The following is a 20653-nucleotide window of genomic DNA, read 5'->3' as shown; positions in this document are numbered from 1 at the left end:
ACAGAAAGGCAGCATAGAAGCCTAAAGCCAGAGGGACCTGAAAATCACCTGGTATAGACCCCCTGGCCACTACCCCCATTTTACAGATGAAGAAACTGAGGCCCAGAGAGGTTGAGCAACTTTCCTGGGAATTCGTGGCAAAGCTGAGACCAAACTACATCTCTGGAGTCTCACTCTGGGCTCATTCCACGGCACCATGCTGTGCCAGGAAATCAAACACTCTTCCCTGCTCTCTTTGAGCTGCCCCGGGATCCTTCGCTGTGAGAGCTGACTACTGCCCTTGGCATTGCCCACCTCTAAGTGCCAAGAACCAGGCTGCCAACGCAAGCTGGTGGGGTGACAGCCAGGTAAACCCGGGTTACAGTTCACACACTAATCAGAGTCCAGCCCAGGTCCTGGCTGAACAATAATGGCATTAGCCTACTCTCTCTACATGCCCCAAACCTAAACATCCAAGTTCCCATGTGCAGACCCTCATAGGATGCTCGTTGAGTTCTTGTTGGCCCTGGACCCAGACTCAGTGGCTTCAGGATTTGAGCATGTGAGTGGGCTCTTTTACTAACGTGGACCCTGTTACGCTTCCGATTTAATAGTGACTTGCTCTTGCGTGTACCTTTGCACTGTGAGAGAGTTTTCTTAGCAAATTAACGGTGCAGGGAAAATGCCACGGGAAATGTTTCATCCACCCAGAAAGTGGGTGCATGACTGACCAAGTATTGGTTTTCAGGACATCCAGGTGCATGGGTTACGTACTAGGAGTGAAGCACCTCTTCACTGTGGTGGCGCTAGAGGGCCTAGCTGGCGGAAATGCAAGCCTCCAGAAATGCAGGGACCCAGCGCGAGGCCAGCAGGGGCCGTGTGACCGAAACAAGCTCCCGTTTCTCTATAGCTTTGTCTCAGTCTGGTCCCGAGGCGGACCAGGTTATTGAAGGTGATTTTCCTGAGTAACTGAAGGCAAGGTGCACTTAGGGAGAAGGTCGGTCCCGGCTTCCCAGAGCCCTCCCTGTCACCAAGGTCTGTCCTGGCTTCCCTTCGGCTTTGGGAGGAATAAATGAGGCCATGCTGGGAACATTTTGTGCAGATGAGCAGAGCTCAGGATGTGGACTGCGCTTTATTTAAAAGGGGGGAGGGGAGAGTAACTCAATTCCAAACCTGATCCAAGAAAATAATGATATTCTGGGTGAAAAAGAGGCCAAAGTCAACAAAAGGATAATGGCACGGTGGCCTTGCTCTGTTTAGAATGTTCTAAATGAAATGCTCCTTCTCCTGGTCATTATCTACTTTTAAAAAGGCCTGGGTATCGCTAGCGATGATTAGCAAATCTCCTTATTTACATAAAACCTGCATTTTTCTAGCCACCCAACTGCTCTGCTCCAGGGATTCAGCCTGCACCAGCATCCCTGAGCCAGAAATGTAGTCATTATTGCACTAATGACTTGTTAAATTGAGAGCGTGGGGTTTACAAGATGAGTGGAAAGTGCCAGCTCCCTCGTTAACACTGACGGGTGTGAACGGTTTCAGAGAGCCCCTTCGAGATCTCCGGAATGCAGAGTGTGGGGCCCAGGCTGGGCTTCTGCTAATGGGGAGTTAAGCTTGTCCCACGGGGGCCCCAGCTTAGCCATCAAAGCCGAGAGGTTTCCAGCCCATCGCGTCTGATAAGGATGGCCTCAGCGCGTGACCAGAATCAGCACAAAGCAGGGAAACTGTCAAGCCCAGCACAGCACAGGGCAGGAGAGGTGGTAGGCGTCCTGCTGCACCCAGTACGTTCTGGGATGCGTCTTCCTTCAGCCTTTTGATTCTTACTCTAGGAGGGAATGTTGAGTAATGATTAAAAACCCTGGCTCCAAGGTTAGTAAGACCTGGTTTCACATCCTGCTCCGCTGTTGCCCGCTGTTGTCCTCTGCTGAGGATCTGAGCTCAGCTGTTCATCTGTAGAAAGGAGGAAGGAATGCTGACCTACTGGGCTATTGTGAGGATGCGGGAAGTGATTTCTGCAAAGGTCTTGGCCCAGAGTAGGCAACAGATTAAAACTATTGTTTTAGGGACGCCTGGGCGGCTCAGGTGGTTAAGCGCCTGACTTCGGCTCAGGTCATGATCTCACCATTTGTGGGTTCGAGCCCCGCATCCGGCTCTGTGCTGACAGCTCAGAGCCCGGAGCCTGCTTCCAATTCTATGCCTCCCTCTCTCTGCCCCTCCCCCGCTCATGCTCTGGCTCGCACGCGCTCTCTCTCTCAAAAAATAAATAAATAAAATAAAACTATTGTTTTAACCTTATCCTTAACTACTTTTGCAAGCTGAAGACTACCAAAGGCAGGGTCCACAGATCCTGGGTTCAAATCCTGGTTCTGCCACTTAGTAGCTCTGTGACCTTGGGCAGGTCATGTCGTCTTTCACCATCTATAACGTGAGGACAATAAAAGTATCTACACAGTCCCTACCTTATGGGGTTGTTAGGGGATTAAATGAGTTGATGGACCTAAGGTCCTCAGCACAGTGCCCGGCACAGAGAAGTGCAGTGTGAGGTAAGGGTAAGCCAGTGTCGTGGTCAGGCTCTCTCTCAGCTCTCAGAGCTACGCTGCCTGGAAGCCATATCTTGTGACTTTTGGTGGTTGAAGCCTAAGCCAAATCCAACTTCCCACTGGAATGCATGTTCACCCCACCCCCTTGAAGACCCTAATACAGGTCACTTTTTCCAGGGAAATGTTCTTTGGGAAGCTGGCCACGCATGTCACAAGATTGAGAAAGGAAGTGGTGAGCTTGGCAGGGGCCAGATTATATAGGGCCTTAGCAGCCACGGAAGGGAGGTTGAATTTCACTCAGAGCACCTCTCCCACGGTCGTAACCACAGCCTGCCTGTGTCATAGTACTAACGTGCAGACTTTATCTCCCCTCCCAGACAGTACTAGACCCCTGAAGGCAGAGATTCTCTGATTGGTCTTTGTTTCCTTTCCCGTGCCTGTCTGGCATGGTCAGTCTGTGTGGAAAGAAGTAAAAAAAAATAACACAGAGTCTAGCCTCCAAAGATCCTATGGAAACCCGAGCCGGAGCCTGACAATCACAAGGGTTACTTTGGCTGCGTGTGCATCCTGGGCTAGGGTCCCCACCCTCTCGCGTCCCCGTGGGCTTTTGTTCTGAAGCTGGGAGCATGCTCAGAGAGGACCCACCTTTCCATGGAGCAGAACCTTTCTTTGACTGGAATCCCACATACGACAGCGAGTTATCATGAGGATAAAATAACAAGCCATCACTCTCTCCTCCCTCAGCTGCTTTATGCAGTTCATGCCAGCTATGGCCATATCCACTTGACACATGGTTGGTTGGTTGGTGGTCTGTCTGGCTCCTCGCACTAGTGAAAATCTCCTGAGTGCAACGAGTTTCGTCTATTTTGTTCATTGCTGTATCCCCAGCCCTGATAGTGCCTGGTACGAAACGCCAATAAATATTTGTCGATTAAAACGAGGTAATAGGGGCGTCTGGGCGGGTCAGGGGGGTTAAGCGCCCGACTCTTGGTTTGGGCTCGGGTCACGATCTCGTGATTTCATGAGTTCAAGCCCCACATCGGGTGCTGCCCTGGTGATGCGGAGCCTGCTTGGGATTCTCTGTCTTCTCTCTCTTCTCCCTCTCTGACCCTCCCCCACTCATGCTGTCTTGGTTTGTCCCAAAATAAGTTACAAAGTAATAATAATAACTTAAAAAAAATAAAATGAGATCCTGCATTTCAGTGTTTCGCTGGATGCCTGGGACATTCTAGGCACATATCAAGTAAAAGGATAATCATTGTTAATATATGTAATTTTAAGTTATGGTATATAAGTTATATATAATAAATCTGTATATCATAAGGCACTGAAATTCAGACAGAGCTTATATGTGTAAAGGAATAAGCGCCTACTAGTACAAGCAATAACAATATGTGTAGAACACTCTAAAGTTTACGGAGTGCTTTCTGCCCTTTATTTCATTTTATCTTCTAGCATTCCTGGGAAGTAGGTGACATGATTCCCCTTGTTTTACAAGCCAAGAGATGCACGTTGGATGGGTAAAAACGACTTGGTTCAAGTCACACACGGTTAGCGAAAGGAGGAGCTGACCAAAAACTAAAATTGAAGCCCAGTGTTCTTGCAGAGATCTCACAGAGCTGTGCGTCTGGAAGAGCAGGGACGATGGTGGCTGCTGGCGTAACCTCTGGTCCCCCGGCAGGCTTGGCGGTTCCTACTGTTCAGTTCACCCTTCGTCCTGCTCAGAGCTGGAGGACTGCCTGTAGGTGCCTCGATTCTGAGAGGCGAAGGAACCCATTTTTCTCTTTTGACTCACACCATTTTTTTCATGCCACAGGGCCTTTGCATATACTATTTCCTTTGCCTGCAGCACAGAAAAACCGCAGGCCTTCAGAGTACCACCTCTGTTAGTTACTTAGTTTCACTGAACCTGTTTTCTTGCAGGTAAAATGGTCCTTCTGACACTCAGGTTGTCCTGGGAATGCAAAGAAATGGATATCGAGTGCCTGGCACAGATCTTGGCACACAGTAGGTGCTCACTAACGGTGATTTATGAACTCTGCGTTTCCTCCAAGGACCGCACCGAACGCCATCTCCTCCACAATATTCTCTGTTGTTCCTCAGGCAGGGATTGTCTCCTCTCACTGTGCATTCTTATTGCATTTTGTTTAAAACGGTAACTGATTTAGTTATCTATTTGTCCACTGGGCTGAGCGATCTCCTGAAGGCCAGAGACCAATTCTTCTTCACCCTTGTGTTTCTGGAGTGTGGGCGACAGCAAGTGCTCACTAAACATTTTCCAAACGCGCTAATGAAAACAACGGGCCTGCCCGTGGCCTTGCCCCCTTGGAGGTGTGGAAAGCCACCTGGTGTTTCTTCTGAGCCTCTGCGACACCATGCGTCTGTGAATCAGAAACTGCTTGGCGGGATTTGACTTCATCAGGCCAGAACTCAGGGCCTGCATTTCAGTAATTGTCCTCATGCCTCAGGAGAGATTGACCCATGTTTGATTCTCTTTTTCCCGCAGTGACCTCCAGGATGATTTTATCTCACCATGTGGAGCCTGTAGGCAAGTCATGAGAGAGGTAAACACCTTTCTTTTCTGGGAAATATAAACTAGGTGCCTCCCTGCCTTTCTAGGCCGTGGGAGCAAAGCCAGGCTGCCAGCCAGGTCACACAGCTGCTGTCCTGTTTGCCCTGTTGGCTGACATCTAAGCTGTCCCAAGCCTGCGTGAATCACTGGAAATTATTCTTTCATCCAGTAGCTACTTGAGTCAGTATCTACTGTGTGCTAGGCCTGACCGAGCTCTGGGGAGACAGCAGTGAAAATACAAGCCAGACCTTGCCGTCATAGTTCACAGTCTAGTGCAGCAGGCAGACAGACAACAAATAAGGAGCAAAATAAACAGAGTTTCTGAGAATGATGAGGGCTGTGGAGACGAGAATGCAGAAAAAGGAGTCAGAGATCAACAAACATTGGCCCAGGACAAATCCAGCCCCCCACCCCTTACTTTTGTAAATAAAGTTTTATTGGCACACAGCCACGCCCATTTCTTCATATTTTGTCTATAGCTGCTTTGGCCCTGCAACAGCAGAGCTCAACAGTTCTGACAAAACCCTGTGGGCTGCCGAACCTAAAATGTTTCCTGTCTGACCCTTTACGGAAAAATAGTTTGCCAACAACTACTTTATTATTTTTTAATGTTTTTAATTAATCTTTGAGAGAGAGAGAGAGAGAGAGAGAGAGTGTGTGTGTGTGTGTGTGTGTGTGTGTGTGTGAGCAGGGGAGGGGCAGAGAGAGAGGGAGGCAGAGGATCCAAAGTAGCCTCTGCCCAGTGCAGGGCTTGAACTCACAAACCATGAGATCATGACATTTGAGCAGAGATATAAATAATAAAGAACGAGGCAGACAAAGGTCCACAGGAGGAGATTTCCAGGCAAAGGAACCAGCAAGTTTAATGCTCATACATTTGGTGAGTTTGATTAAGTTGGAAGAGGGCTAAAGAGGCTAGAACGCGGCAAGTAAAGGGCAGGGGTGACGCGGCAGGGCCTTATAGGCCACGGGACAGAGGGGATATTGTATTCCAAGAACAAATGGAACTGAATTGTACCCTTAAAAATGGTTAGAAGTAGATTCAATGAGATTCATTGAAAAGTAGATTCAATGAGAGCCAGGCTGGCTCAGTTGGTTAAGCGTCTGACTCTTGATTTGGGCTCAGGTTATGATCTCACAGTTCATGAGATCAAGCCCCACGTCTGGCCCCGAGCTGGGCATGGAGGCTGCTTTAAGATCCTCTGTCTCTCTCTCCCTCTGACCCTCCCCTGCATGCCCTCCTTCCCTCTCAAAACAAAACAAAACAGAACAAAACAAAATGGATTCAATGAGTTCTTATTCTTGACTCAGTGGAAGTTTTTTTATGTGTGTACACTTTGGGGAGGGGTGGGTTGTCAGCTTTCACACACTCTCAAAGAGGTCTGTGTCGGGGCGCCTGGGTGGCTCAGTCGGTTAAGCGGCCGACTTCGGCTCAGGTCATGATCTCACAGTCTGTGAGTTCGAGCCCCGCGTCGGGCTCTGTGCCGGCAGCTCAGAGCCTGGAGCCTGTTTCAGATTCTGTGTCTCCCTCTCTCTGACCCTCCCCCGTTCATGCTCTGTCTCTCTCTGTCTCAAAAATAAATAAACGTTAAAAAAAAAAACTTAAAAAAAAAAAAAAAAGAGGTCTGTGTCCCCCAGAGTCCCAAAAGGTTAAAGCCGCCACCGTCTTGGAGAATCCCACAGGCTTGTGAGCTTCCATGTGACATCATCGGTCCTTCTAAATACAGCATCTCACTTAATCTCCACCCCAGCCGGTGGGAGAAGTGTGGGTGGTTACCCCCACTTCTGAGAGGAGTAAAATGACCTGCTGGTAAGCTGGCACTCACAGCCGCCTCCCTGCCTTTATGGTTCTATGACGAGACAAATTCTTTTCAGCCACAGAGGAGGTGTCATGGTGCTTGTTTCACGGGGGCTTCTGCTTTGGAGTTGTTTAATTCCGGGGGGGTGGGGGTGGGGAGGGGGGGGTAACAACCCCTTTCGTTTGCCTTTGTGCCTTGGGCTTTCGGAGCATGTGTCGAACAATGCAAACATCTCCATTTTCTTTCTACTTCTTGCCAGGCCTGCCAACCAGACACGGTTAGCAGAACTCCCTTCCCAAATTCAGCTGAAAATGCCACCATAAAGCCACTGAGTTCACAATGTGGACGTCATCGCCATATTGGGGGCGGGGGGGGGCGGATAGAGGGGCAGAAATGGCTGCCCAGCACCTTGTCATGTCCAAGGCCATGGAAGGAAACCACATCAGGATGCCAGCCCCCTGGCTCCCGAGGCCCCAGCTTGGTCCAATTGCTCATTGCTGTTTTCTCCAGACAGAGTAGACGTTGGCAAACGAGAGAAGGCGGATGAAAAAGCCGAAAGGAGGGAGAGGCAAAACTGAAACCAAATTGCAAGTAACAAGAGAGGAAGCTCGGGGGCCGGGGACCTGGCGCTTAGGGTCGCACTGCTCGGCTTTCATCTGTATCCTCAGGCAGAACCTGCCAAGCAGAAAAATCGCCTTCTTGAAAGCATTAATTAAAAAAAAAAAAAAATCCAGGGGTTCCCGGGTGGCTCAGTCGGTTAAGTGTCCGACTCTGGGTTTCGACTCAGCCCGTGATCCCGCGATTTTGTGGGTTTGGGCCCTGCGTCAGGCTGTGTGCTGACAGTGCGGAGCCTGCTTGGGATTCTCTGTCTCCCTCTCTCTCCACCCCTCCCCTGCTCGCTCGCTCCGTCAAAATGAATAAACGAACATACAAAACCAAAACGCCGAAGACTGATGTGCCTGGAAATGATGTAGTGGTTCGGACAGAAGCACAGTAGAGCTGCAGAGCTGAGCGGTCACAAACAGCCAAGTAGCCAGTAAGAACGGCTTCCATTAACTGAGCACCTACTGTGTGCCGGGCACCATGTACAGGTGCCTTCCACCCATGGTAACATGACAGCCAGGCTGAGCCCCAGTTTGTTGAGGCCAACTTCGGGGCTCTGCATCACACACAGCCGTCTTCCTGCCTGATACGTTCCTCGGTTCTCAAAGTCATTCCACAGATCAAGACACGGAGCCCCGGGGAGTTTAATCATTTGCCCAAGATCAAACAGCAAGCAGGTGGTAGCTCCTGGGAGTGGGAGAGACCAGGGGTGGGGGGACAGATTTGGGTTAAAATCTTTGCTTTACTGGTTTTGCCCTGCTAAGCCTAAAATGGGAATCGTAATAGCACCTACCCAGGGACGCTTGGGTAACCCGGTCATTTAAGCTTCTGACTTCTGCTCAGATCATGATCTCACAGTTCGTGGGTTCGAGCCCCGCGTCTTTCCCTCTCTCTCTCTCTCTCTCTCTGCCCCTCCCCCACTTGCACTTTCTCTCCCTCTCAAAAATAAATAAATAAACTTTAAGGAAAAAAATAATAACACCTACCTCCAAGGGCAGAGAGCGAAATCACACGTGGGCAATATCTGGTGTGTGGTGAGGCAGGCAGGCATCTGCTCGTGCTTGTGAAGAGAAGGTGCTTTAAGGAAGCAGATCTTAGCTGTTGTTTGTCACAGCAGGTGCAGGTCTGGCCCTGGGGGTTAGATGTTGTTCCTGTGAAGCCCTGGGTGGGTCTCTCATCATAGAACAGATCATTCGTTGCCCTTCAACAAGGTGCCGAGCACTTCTACTAACTGCTCGACAGACATTCTCTTGGTGGCTCCTTCCTCAGGCTCGCTGGGCCAGGTATGAGTATTGCCACCCCCATTTTACAGATGAGAAAACTGAGGCACAGAGAGGAACGTTAGACAGAGGTGGACCCAGACTCAAATCCAGGTCAGTCCCAGCCCCTCAGTCACGCTGCCTCCCTCACGCTGGCTTTGCCTCTTTTCCAGTTTGGCACCAACTGGGCTGTCTACATGACCAAGCCGGATGGCACATATGTTGTCAGGACAGTCCTGGAGCTGCTACCTGCCCCCTTCGGGTCCTTGGGCCCGCAGAAGATCCAGTGAAGGTCGGAAAACACCCACCACCTGGAAGGGCCTGGGTTTTCACGTGTGCTTGAGGAGACAGCCGCCCGGAGAACTTGATGAAGATGTTCTCACAGGCCTGGGGACATTGGCCAAATGGGCCCCAGCCCTTCCGGGGGCTGGGCAGACGAGGCTTTTTCCAAATTACACTCAAGCATGACGGTCTTCACCTGAACCGATAAAGCGTTTCATTCTGTTCTGGGCCAACGTCCCTCCTTGCAACCCACCTTGTCCTCTCCGGGACAGGACCACCCATCCCTTCCTCCTTTCCTGCAGTCCCTCTTTAAAATTCCAGCCAAGTCTGGACCTCTTCCCTGTCAGCCTTCCCAAGGTCCCATCCTGTTCTGAGTGACTTTTCTAATTATAGACATCACGGAACATCCCGATTTGGGAGTGCATGTTTTGCTCTGTCTCTATCATTGTTCACAACTCTTGGGACGACAGTGTGATTTGTCTTTATAGAAACGCCTGGATGTTTTCTGCTGGGAGAGGAAATGGGCACCGTGGAACCGTGCACCCTTTGGTGTGGAGAGCTGAGTTTGTAGGCTCTTGCTCCCCCAGATGGCAGGCCCCGCTGGCCTGGGCCAAACTGCCAGTGGCCATTTCTAGAGTTTGTTTTGGGCTCTCCGGGCATCGGATGCCATCCACCTGCATGGTTGTAGCTGAGAGATTCCAAAGTATAAAGAGAAAGGCATGAGTTTGTCTAGACAGGGTAAAAATGTATCTCTGAAGACCTACTGTGTGTCTGGTACTATCACATGGATTCTTTTTTTTATTTAAAGTGCTCAGCAGCTCAGTGAGGTGGGTACCCCCTACCCCCGCTTCTTATAGACCAGGGCACTGGACTTGAGAGAGGTTGACTGACTTACCCTAGGGCTGTAGCAAAGCTCAGGCCCGAATCCAGGTCCTGTAACATCTATGAACCCATTTAGTCTTCACTCGTCAAACTTAAAGTCTATGTCCTCACTTTATCCATGAGCAAATCGGAGCTCAGAGAGGTAAAGCCACTCACCCAAAGTCACACAGCTAATCTGTGGCAAAGCTGGAATTTGAAATCAGGTCTGTCTGAGTCCAAGTGTTTTTTCCGTTCTCCCACGGCTGGTATTTGGCTGCCTCTATTTATACCCTTTATATGGCAAATACTGCAGAGAGAAAGATATATAAGAAGCAGTCTCTGCCCTTGAGGAGCTAACTCCCAGTCTGACAGGAAGAGAGGTGTAAACAGGTCAAAGGCACGGAAATATAAACTGTGATCCAGGCGGATACCGAGTGCAAGGTGGGCATGGTGGAGGTGCCATGCTGCCTTCTGGGGTGTGAGGAGGGTCAGGAGGGGACTCTTATTGATCTATTGGTTATCAACTTCGTCTCTCTCTTTCTCTCGTGAACACACACAATTAGGAAGGTGAGGACTGAATAAGGGAAGGAGCCAGGCTGGCCCTCTAAAGGGGGCTGATGGCTCTGGGTATCCTTCCTGGAAGTTGGCCTTGGGACCAGCCTCACTGGCTGGTAAGAATAGAGCATAGATTTCCTCTTTCCTAGGCAAGCAAATTGCCAGGGTCACAGGAAGTGGACAGGTAAGTCACCCCTTCCCCATGAGTTCTTTCTACTCATTTCTGGAGCACCTGCAGGTGTTGCTGTCTGGCTTTTTCACAACACACCCAGACCTACCTGCCGCCATCTTGGGAGGCAGGAAGGTAATTCCAGCATTGCTGCATGGCACAAAACTCTACCCTGCCTTTCTTTAGGAATGGTTGTTGGGGTCTTAAGCACGGTCTTCTGAATGTTCTCAACAAAGGGGGATGGAGAAAGAAAAAAAGAAAATTGGAAGAAAATATACCAAGATGTTGACATCAGTTCAAATTCTGGTCAATGGGAATCCAGATTTGTGATTTTTTTCCTTTGTACATATCTGAATTTTTTAAATTTCCAAAGCATTAAAAAAAATGTAACAAGAAAACAATGACAGAGCACAATGGGTTTCAACTTTGGAGTTAGCCTCCAAACTGTGTGGCCTTGGGCAAGTTATTTCATTACTGTGAGGCTCGATTGCCTCATCTATAAAATGGGGATAATGGAGTCACTGTGCAGATGGAATGAAATCATGAGCCCAGTGGTGGACCCTCAAGAAGTTCTTTTAATAAATCAGCCATTACTTTTATTAAGGGTGACAAATGTTGGTCCTTTGAAGATGGATTTGATTGGTACCAACAAGCCAATCCGTTCCTGTGTTCTAGGGCTGGGGTGAGACCCTGGGGATGCAGCAGTGAATAAGAAAAAAAAAAAAAAAATCCCTGCCCGCACAGAGCTCTCGGTTATAGTACTTTATGATGAATATCACCGAGGGAGAGACTCTGAGTGGAGTGGTGGAAAGACTCAGAGTGGTGCTCTGAGTGGAGCTTGCCTGAGAATGGGAAGGCAGCCCTGAGGAAGGATGTTGCACCCAGATCACAAGAAGGGTCATCTGGTTAGGGAGTGGAGCTTGAGGAGGGGCAAAGACTGAGGACCACCTGAGGCACTAAAGCCCAGTACCCTTATACTTTGTGCAAACAGACTGGGGAAGGCAACCCTCAAAGAAAGATTCCAGAATTATTTGAACGATGTCCGCTTGGAAAAACAGCACTTATTTGGCTAGAGAGAAGCTGGGATGTTTGTTTAAAATCAAAGGGCTTTAATTTTGTGTCCCCTGTTCTGAGCGCCTGCAATTTCAGAGCAGCACGTGCTCTGTTATTCGGAGCTGTCTGTGTTTTTTAGGACTCTGAAGCGGAGTCCCAGATTCCCAGGGAAAAAAATAGAAACAGAAGCATGTATATTTCTGCTTCTCTTGCCAGCTGTTGCTAATTGCTTATGTAAAATACAAGGTTCTTTAGGATTTCCTTTTAGTAGGGAGGAGAGCATGACTATAATTGATGGGCGCCAGGGGTACTTTGGGTGCCTATGTTAGAAGTGAGGCTATGGGGGTGCCTGGGTGGCTCAGTCGGTTAAGCGTCCGACTTCGGCTCGGGTCATGATCTCGCAGTCTGTGAGTTCAAGCCCCACGTCAGGCTCTGTGCTGACAGCTCAGAGCCTGGAGCCTGTTTCAGATTCTGGGTCTCCCTCTCTCTCTGCCCCTCTCCGTTCATGCTCTGTCTCTCTCTGTCTCAAAAATAAATAAATGTTTAAAAAAAATTTTTTTTAAAGAAGTGAGGCTACAAAGTGCTATTCAAGAATAAATAATGGAATGGCCTAGTAAGTCTCTCACACACGCTTAATATTTTGTGCATGATTACAGGAGCACAGAAACAAGCATGGAAGGAACATCCAGTCTGTTAACATTGTTTTTGAGGGGTAGGATAAGGGAAAATTAAGAGGAGGGGGTTAAAAGCTTAATAACTGAACAGAAAATAATATGGCATAACGATTACATCACTTACCTATTGCTGTGTAACAAATGATGCCAAACAAATTCGCAGCTTAGGACAACAAAATTTTATTATCTCACAGTTTCTTCAGGCCAGGAATCTGGGCAGAGCTGGGTCATCTGGCTCACAAGGTCTCATACCAGACTGTGGTTAAGATGTCATCCGGGGCTGCGATCTCACTTGAAGGCTCAACTGGGAAATGGTGCACTTCAAAGCTCGCTTGCAAGATTGTTGACAGGATCCAGTTCCTGTGGGCCATTGCTGTTACTATTTGGTTCCTTGCTATGTGGGCCTCCCCACAGGGCAGATTAGGACACAGCAGCTGGCTTCCCACAGAAGCGAGCAGGAGAGCAGCAGAGAGCAAGCAAGACAGAAGCCAGTCTTTTTGTAACCCAACCATGAAGATGGACATCTCATCACTTTTGCCAAATTCTATTCCCTCAGAGCAAGCCGCTAAGGTCTAGCCCACAGTCAAGAGGAGGGGACAACACAAAGGCATGGTCACTCTAAAGATGTAAACACTGAAGCTGCCCAAGGAGAAGGAAAAGAAAAGAAAGACACAGGTAAGAATGGCTGAGGGTCAGAGAGAGCAGACCTGGCCCTGGTAAGGGGTTGACCTTATTGTGAAAAGTAACTGTCAGTTTCAGGCAGTGACATGGTCAGCTTTGTGCTTTAAATAGCTCAGTCTTCCGAAGCAGGCGACATTAGAGACCTGAAGAAAACAATAAGAGAAATACTAAAAGAGTAAAGTGTCATTGCCTCTGGGCTTACAGGGAGTTGGAACAGAAGATTGTTGTTTTTCATGATGAGCCTATCCACATATGCCATTAGTATTTTCTAACCCATATATTCATATTACTTTCATTTAAAAGAATCTTTACTTTAAAAAAATAGAAAGGTGGGGCACCTGGGTGGCTCAGTCAGTTTCGCATCTGACTCTTGATCTCGGCTCAGGTCATGATCTCACGGTTCGTGGGATCGAGCCCCACATTGGGCTCTGTACTGACAGTGCAGAGCCTGCTTGGGATTCTTTATCTCCCTCTCTCTCTGACCCTCCCCCACTTATGATCTCATTCTCCTTCTCTCTTTCTCTCTCTCTCTCAAAAATAAATATTAAAAAAAAAAACCAGAAAGAATGTAAACAAAGAAGCCACAGAAAAGAAATTCAGTCAGCAATCATGTAGTGTAAATGCTACAGCAGATGCAGCAGTCGATCCTGTTGGGGGAAGGGGGAGCTATTTGTCACTCCTATGGCTTCCTTCTGGCTCCTCTCCACCCCCTCCCTCCTTCCCAGGAGTGAGTCCAGTGGTTGGGAATTTAAAAGGCTAGCCCAACCCTTTCCCCTCTCCTCCGCCTTGGGTACGAGGCTGCCCACAGAGGGCTTGTGTTCCCCGATGGCTCTCAGGCAAGGGCTAGAGATCCAGCAGGCCCCATGCTGGGTGCTAGGGACCTGTTTCAAAATCACAATCCCTGTCCTAAGAGAACTAACAATTTAGAAGAGGAGACAGAGAGGAGGCATCTAGCCCAGTCTAGGAAAGGTCAAAGAAGTCTGCCTGGACAAGGTGACCTCAACTATAAATAGGGATTCTTTCAAAGAGGTAAATGAAGACAGAGGAACCAGCATGATGCTTGGGGCAACGGCAAGTAACCATAAAGGGCAGGGCAGGGGGACAGCAAGAAAAATGCCAGGGCCAAGTAGTGAATAACCTCTTGTGCCAGACTAAGGAGCTTGGGCTTTGGGGCAGGGGGGTGGGTTGCGGATGGGCAGAGGGCAAGGGCAAAGAGCCCGTGAAGGACGGTAACAGAAAGTGACATGGCCGTGTTTTTACTTTGAGTAATCACTGCAGGGCAGCAAATTCATGGGACAGCCTGAGCCGCAGATGATCTGAATTTCTCAGCAACACAACATCTCCCCAATCGGCCACCACTATGCTTTCCTCCATCTCGGCCGGGTGAAAGATACCCTTCTTCCCAGTGAAAACTCTCTCTCTCTCTCTCTCTCTGCCCACTGCTGCCTGGCTCGAACCTCCCCAAACTGCAGCCCAGGAATTTCGCGTGGCCGGATTTTGATCTAATAGCAGCTTTGCTCTGTCAACAGTTTCGGCCAAAACTCCTCCACCTCTGCTGGCAATTTAGAGATAGCATTTGTGACATGGTCTGTGGATAAAGGATGTTGCTGCTCTGGGAAAATTTGTCTCCTGCCAGGAGGAGAAAAAAGAGCACTGAAATACTGCCAAAAGACGCCATCCACCAGGGAAGGTCAAACATCCCTCAACAGTTCTTTTTTTTAAGTCTTGTCTTTTTCCGTCTTTTTCCATCAGCATCAGCTTTTTCCCCCGAGTCCTTTGGGGGAAGGTTAAATGATACTTCTTGGAAATATTACGTACTTTCCCAAAACTACACAGTCTTGTCGCCTGGAGGAAAAGGGTACAATGAAGACAGAGGGATGCCCTCAGAGCAGAGCATGTAACAGAGAAGAGTCCTGGGACCTCTCCAAGGACTCCCTTCATTTTCCTTGAATTCCCATGGCTGAGCATAGCAAAACCTGCCTGGTACATAGTTGATATTTAATAACTGTTCTAGTGGGGTGCCTGGTTGGCTCAGTCAGTTAAGCGTCCGACTTTGGCTCAGGTCATGATCTCGCCGGTCAGTGAGTTCAAGCCCCACGTCCGGCTCTACGCTGATAGCTCAGAGCCTGGAGCCTGCTTCGGATTCTGTGTCTCCCTCTCTCTCTGACCTTCCCCCACTCACGCTCTGTCTCTATCTCTCAAAAATGAATAAACGTTAAAAAATTTAGAAAATAAATAAAAGAAGAAATGTTCTAGGGATGAATGAAACTCTCGTGTAGAACATTAAGTCTGCAGTATAAACAGATATCCTGGCAGAAAACCACATTCCATACCCCCGACTTCACTTTCTTGGGGTAGCACTAGAGAGACAGAAGATGTTGGGGTGCCTGGGTGGCTCAGTCAGTTGAGCATCCGACTTCAGCTCAGGCCATGATCTCATGGTTCATGGGATCGAGCCCCACGTCTCTGCCCCTCCCCTGCTCGCACTCTCTCAAAAATAAACATTTAAAAAAGAGAGAGAGAGACAGAAGATGTTAAGGGACAACATCACTGTAGGAAGACTTTTCCTTCTCAGGAAGACAGACGGGACGAGTGGAATCAGGGCCACACGCTAAGAAAGGCAGCTGCTGTCCCTGCCGCCTGAGGCTGTATCTCTGCCCTGAGAATGGAAAACACAGAACTCCTACGATTTCTGCTAGAAGCGTCTCAAAAAAATCCACTTGCTTGCCCTTGCCATACAGAGAGGTCTGCTGAAGAATCAAGATTTGTGCTGTGCTTGGTTCAGACCTGTCAGAAGAAACTTAGTGTTTTGTTTTGTTTTTTACAGGAGACGTGAACCATTTTCTGTTGAACATGAAACTGCACAGCCTACAATGGAGGGTTAATTAACATGATCCTGAAGATTTTGTGTCTGCAGGTGGGTGGGTTAAGCATGAGGGTTGGTGAGGTTATTTGCAGCGTAGGGGAACAAAACCAAAGGCTGATAACAAATGCCCTCTTTAACTCAAAAACATCAATACAATGGCTCGTAGTGAATACATCTTACAAGCTGTGTAATCATCACAAGCCTTATGGTAAAAGGTTACATTCTTAGGAGAGTAAAGAAAACCCTTGTGGTTAAAACGTTAAATCTCTCAGAGAACCTCTTATCCCGTCTCTGTAAACATTACAGAGAAGTGCTGTCATGATAATGACACACAGCGGATGGCTAGATTTGAAATTTATTTTGTTAATGTTTATTTATTTATTTTTGAAATGGGTTGGGAGGGAGAGGTAGAGAGAGGGAGAGAGAATCCCAAGCAGAGCCCAATGTGGGGGCTTGATCTCATGAACTGACAGATCATGACCCGAGCCAAAACCAATAGTCAGAGGCTTAACTGACTGAGCCACCCAGGCACTCCTAGATTTAATCTTTATTTTTGTAAGTTTATTTATTCATTTTGAAAGAGAGAGAGTACAAGCTGGGAGTGGCAGAGAGAGACAGGAGAGAGAGAATCCCAAGCAGGCTTGGTGCAGGGCTTAAACTATTGAACCATGAGATCATGACCTGAGCCGAAATCAAGAGTCAGATGCTTAACCAACTGAGAATTGAACTTTTTTTTTTAATGTTTATTTATTTTTGAGAGAGAGCAAGCAAGCAGGGGAGGGGCAGAGAGAGAGGGAGAGAGAGGATCCTAAGCATGCTCTGCACTGTCAGTGGAGAGTCTGATGCAGGGCTTGAACTCTCAGACTGTGAGATCATGACCTGAGCTGAAGTCTGATGCTTAACTGACTGACCCACCCAGGTGCTCCTAGATTTGAACTTTAAATGAGACCTTTGCCCCACCTAAGTTTCCGTGGATGAGCCTGAGATTACTGGAGTGTGAAATTTCTCCAACCTTCTCTTCCTTAGCTTTCTCCAAAGGACAACTTCAATGGAGCATTTAAAATTATAATTTATGGGTGCCTGGGTAGCTTAGTCAATTAAACATCTGACTTTGGCTCAAGTCATGATCTCATGGTTAGTGGGTTCAAGCCCCACAACAGGCTCTGTGCTGACAGCTCAGAGCCTGGAGCCTGCTTCAGATTCTGTGTCTCCTTCTCTCTCTCTGCCCCTCCCCCACTCGTACTCTATCTCTTTCTCAAAAATAAACAAACATTGAAAAAATTAAAAAATAAAAAAAATTGTACTTTAAAATTATCTGAGATCCGTCAAAAAAATTTAAGACACTATCTGATTTCTATGTGCACCTATAAATAAATTGGCAAGAAACTCATCTATTTATCAATGTATGTGTCTCCCGAATAAATATGATGGGATATCGCCAGCATCCTGCAATTTCTCCCAATAAAAGAGATCAGAACACACACACGCACACACACACACACACACACACACACACACACACACACACTGCTGAAACAGGTGACTACCTGTTCCTAGCCACGGGCCCACCCCATGGCCAAGCAAGCCTGGTGGCCAGAACTCTTCAGATGATTGAAGACTCCCTCTAGCATCTACACATCCCTTGACTTCATATTTAAGGTGGAATAAAGGGATGTGAAATCTTTTGTTTGCTTTCTCTTGGTATCCTGCCTTTCCCACCCTACCATCATCAGGAGAATCAAAGTGAAGATGCTCCCGGGGCACCTGGCTAGCTCAGGTGGTAGAGCATGAGACTCTCGATCTCAGGGTTGTGAGTTCAAGCCCCATGTTGGGTATAGAGAGTACCTAAAAATAAAATTTGGGGGCACCTGAGTGGCTCAGTCGATTAAGCGTCGGACTTCAGTTCAGGTCATGATCTCATGGTTTGTGAGTTTGAGCCCCGCATCGGGCTCTCTGCTGTCAGCGCAGAGCCCCCTTTAGATCCTCTGTTCCCCTCTCTCAGTCTCTCTCTCTCTCTGTCTCAAAAATGAATAAGCATTTTATTTAAAAAAATTTTTTTTCATGTTTATTTATGCTTGCAAGAGAGAGACAGAGTGTGAGCAGGGGAGGGGCAGAGAGATGGAGAAAGAATCTGAAGCAGGCTCCAGGCTCCGAGCTGTGAGCTGTCAGCACAGAACTATGAGCAGTGAGATCATGACCTGAGCTGAAGTCAGACGCTCAACCGACTGAGCCACCCAGGCACCCCCGAATAAAATTTTTTTAACAGATTATAAATAAATAGATAGATAAGTAAATAAATAAATAAAATAAAATCTCATAAAAAAAAACAAAACAAAACCAGCAGCTCTTTAATGTTGGCTGGCCCTAAACAATGGTAAGTCCTATCCTCTATTTCAGAAATAGGCTGACTCAGATGAGCTACTATGGCAGAGCAAAGTTCAACTCTAGGTTTATGATACAACAAAGTTCATTATTAAAATAGAATTGTTGTTTGAAACCACTAAGTTCAAAGACAGTTGAGTAAACTTTGTGAACTTTAATGCACTATTCAAAATAAGTTCATTTTCTTAAAACTTTGAGACCATGAATGAGTTAGACCAAACTTTTCAAAAAAGTTTTCATTATGTCAAGAAGATTATGTAAAACATTTACTGAAATATTACACCCAGAAAATTGCACAAACCAAAGTGTACATCTTGATGAATTTTCTTTTTTTTAATTTTTTTAATGTTTTATTTATTTTTGAGAGAGAGAGAAAGACAGAGTATGAGTGGAAGAGGGGCAGAGAGAGAGGGAAACACAGAATCTGAAGCAGGCTCCAGGCTCTGACCTATCAGCACAGAGCCTGACGCGGGGCTCAAACTCACAAACTGCAAGATCATGACCTGAGCCGAAGTCGGATGCTTAACCTACTGAGCCACCCAGCTGCCCCTTGATGAATTTTCATCAAATGAACATACCCAGAGCAAGAAGAAGAATGTCACTAGCCCCCAAAATCCTTCTTGAATCTGCTTCTAGTAACAACCTCCCAAGGACAACTGCTATCCTGACCTCTAACACTGTAGATTAGTTTCATCTGCCCTTGAACTTTGTGCAGATGGAATTACAAAATATTTACTCCTTTTTATGTTCCCTTTCCTTACTGATCAGTATATTTATAAAATACATCCCTGCGGTTTGCATTTAGCTGTACATACTTTTATGGCTGTTTAGTAGTCCATTGGGTGAATATACAACTTATCCAGCCCACTTACTATAGACGGCCATTTGAGTTGTTTCCATCGTCATGGAATAGCGCCACTACAAACATTCTTGGGGAAATACATATGCATTCCTGTGGGTCTATACCCAGGAGTGAAAGTACTGGGTCTCCATTCAATGTATGTATTAGTTTCAACATGTTTAAATTCACCAATTCAAAATGCTTCAAAATGAAGCATTTTGCAGTTGCCTTATTTTTACACGCTAGCCTGCTATTCCTACTTACTCCACAGCGTGGAACCAGGGCTGTCCCGAAGGACCCAAGGGAGCCCTGAAATAAATGGATTAGGCTGTGCCTATTTACTCGGGCAATGTTAAGGTGAATCTCAAGCTAGACAAATGTCTCTGCCTGGAAGCTCACCCCCTCACACAGAGATGCATGGCCACAGTCCCCCAAACATTTTACATACCTTCCAGGACCTCTTTTTTTTTTTTTTTTTAATGTTTATTTATTTTTGAGACAGACAGAACATGAGCAGGGGAGGGGCAGAGAGAGACAGAGACAGAAGCCAAAGCAGGCTCCAGGCTCTGAGCTGTCAGCACAGAGCCCGACGCGGGGCTCAAAATCACGAGCTGTGAGATCACGACCTGAGCCGAAGTCGGACGCTCAACCGACTGAGCCACCTAGGCGCCCCTGAAAAGAATTCTTATCTCTTAGAGACAGATACTAAAGTATTTATAAGTGAAATAATGTAACGTTTGGGATTTACTTTCAAGTAATGGGCAGGAGGGTTAGTAGGAAGGTGTAATGGATTTTAAAAATGGCTATTTGTTCGTAATTGGTGATATGGGGTTCACCATATTCTATTTTTTTGTGTATGCTTGAAATTTCCCATTAAAAAAAGCCAAGAAAAGGAAAGAAAAAAAGTCACTCAGAACAAATCCCTTTATCAGCCATTCCTAACAGTGGGTTTGGGGAACAGGACTCTGCCACTGTGACTTTGGGCAAGTTGTTCCATGTCTTGGGGCCTCAGTTTACTCATCTGAAAAATGTAGCCTTTGGGTGGGAATTCTCTTGGAGAGTCCTAGGAAGCTACCAGGACTGTGGGCTTGTAGAGAGGAGCCTAAGGGCATGAGTGGTGGGGTGGGCAAGGACCCAAGAATCAGGGCAACATGAACTTTAATCTCAGCTCTGACAACGAATGGGACCTCAGTCACTGCCCTTTCTTTCTTATTTTTTTTTAATGTTTTATTTACTTTTGAGAGAGAGAGAGAGACAGAACACGAGTGGAAGAGGAACAGAGAGAGAGAGAGGGAGGCACAGTATCCGAAGCAGGCTCCAGGCGCCCAGCACAGAGCCTGACGCCAGCTCCAACTCACAAACTGTGAGATCATGACCTAAGCTGACGTCGGACACTCAACGACTGAGCCACCCAGGTGTCCCAGTCACTGCCCTTTCAATGCATTTTTCCTTATCTGTAAAAATGACATTCCTATCTTTGTGCGAAAATTAAATAAATTAACAGATGTAAAGAGTCTGGCGCAGCGGGTGATAGTCA

General features: G+C 47.3%; 1 protein-coding gene and 1 non-coding gene across 5 annotated transcripts in view; both read left to right on the top strand.

Annotated features, from left to right (window-relative positions):
- CDA (cytidine deaminase) overlaps positions 1–16298 on the top strand; it is a 28564-nt gene extending 12266 nt beyond the window's left edge. Inside the window, exons 3-5 of one of the 4 annotated variants that reach the window (XR_006962721.1) lie at positions 5026–5083; positions 12903–13021; positions 15855–16298. Coding sequence is in view for 3 of the 4 variants with exons in the window: in XM_047083506.1 (XP_046939462.1) it covers positions 5026–5083; positions 7150–7437 (346 nt within the window). In the remaining variant the exon portion in view is untranslated. Of the gene's footprint in view, positions 1–5025; positions 5084–7149; positions 8378–8925; positions 9447–12902; positions 13365–15854 lie in introns of those variants that run through there. The other 3 variants (XM_047083508.1, XM_047083507.1, XM_047083506.1) reach the window with 3 other exon arrangements.
- Positions 16299–17655: 1357 nt separating this feature from the next.
- TRNAE-CUC (transfer RNA glutamic acid (anticodon CUC)) lies at positions 17656–17728 on the top strand. The gene has a single exon. It is a non-coding gene; the product is annotated as a tRNA-Glu (tRNA).
- Positions 17729–20653: the final 2925 nt, after the last annotated feature.

This window comes from Lynx rufus, unplaced genomic scaffold (genome assembly GCF_022079265.1).
Source record: "Lynx rufus isolate CCGP_SWC_20201006 ecotype Redwood Valley unplaced genomic scaffold, mLynRuf1.p SCAF_2, whole genome shotgun sequence".
NCBI classification, from domain to species: Eukaryota; Metazoa; Chordata; class Mammalia; order Carnivora; family Felidae; genus Lynx; species Lynx rufus.
Note: the sequence above shows the minus strand (reverse complement) of the source record. Positions and strands in the feature narration are given on the sequence as shown.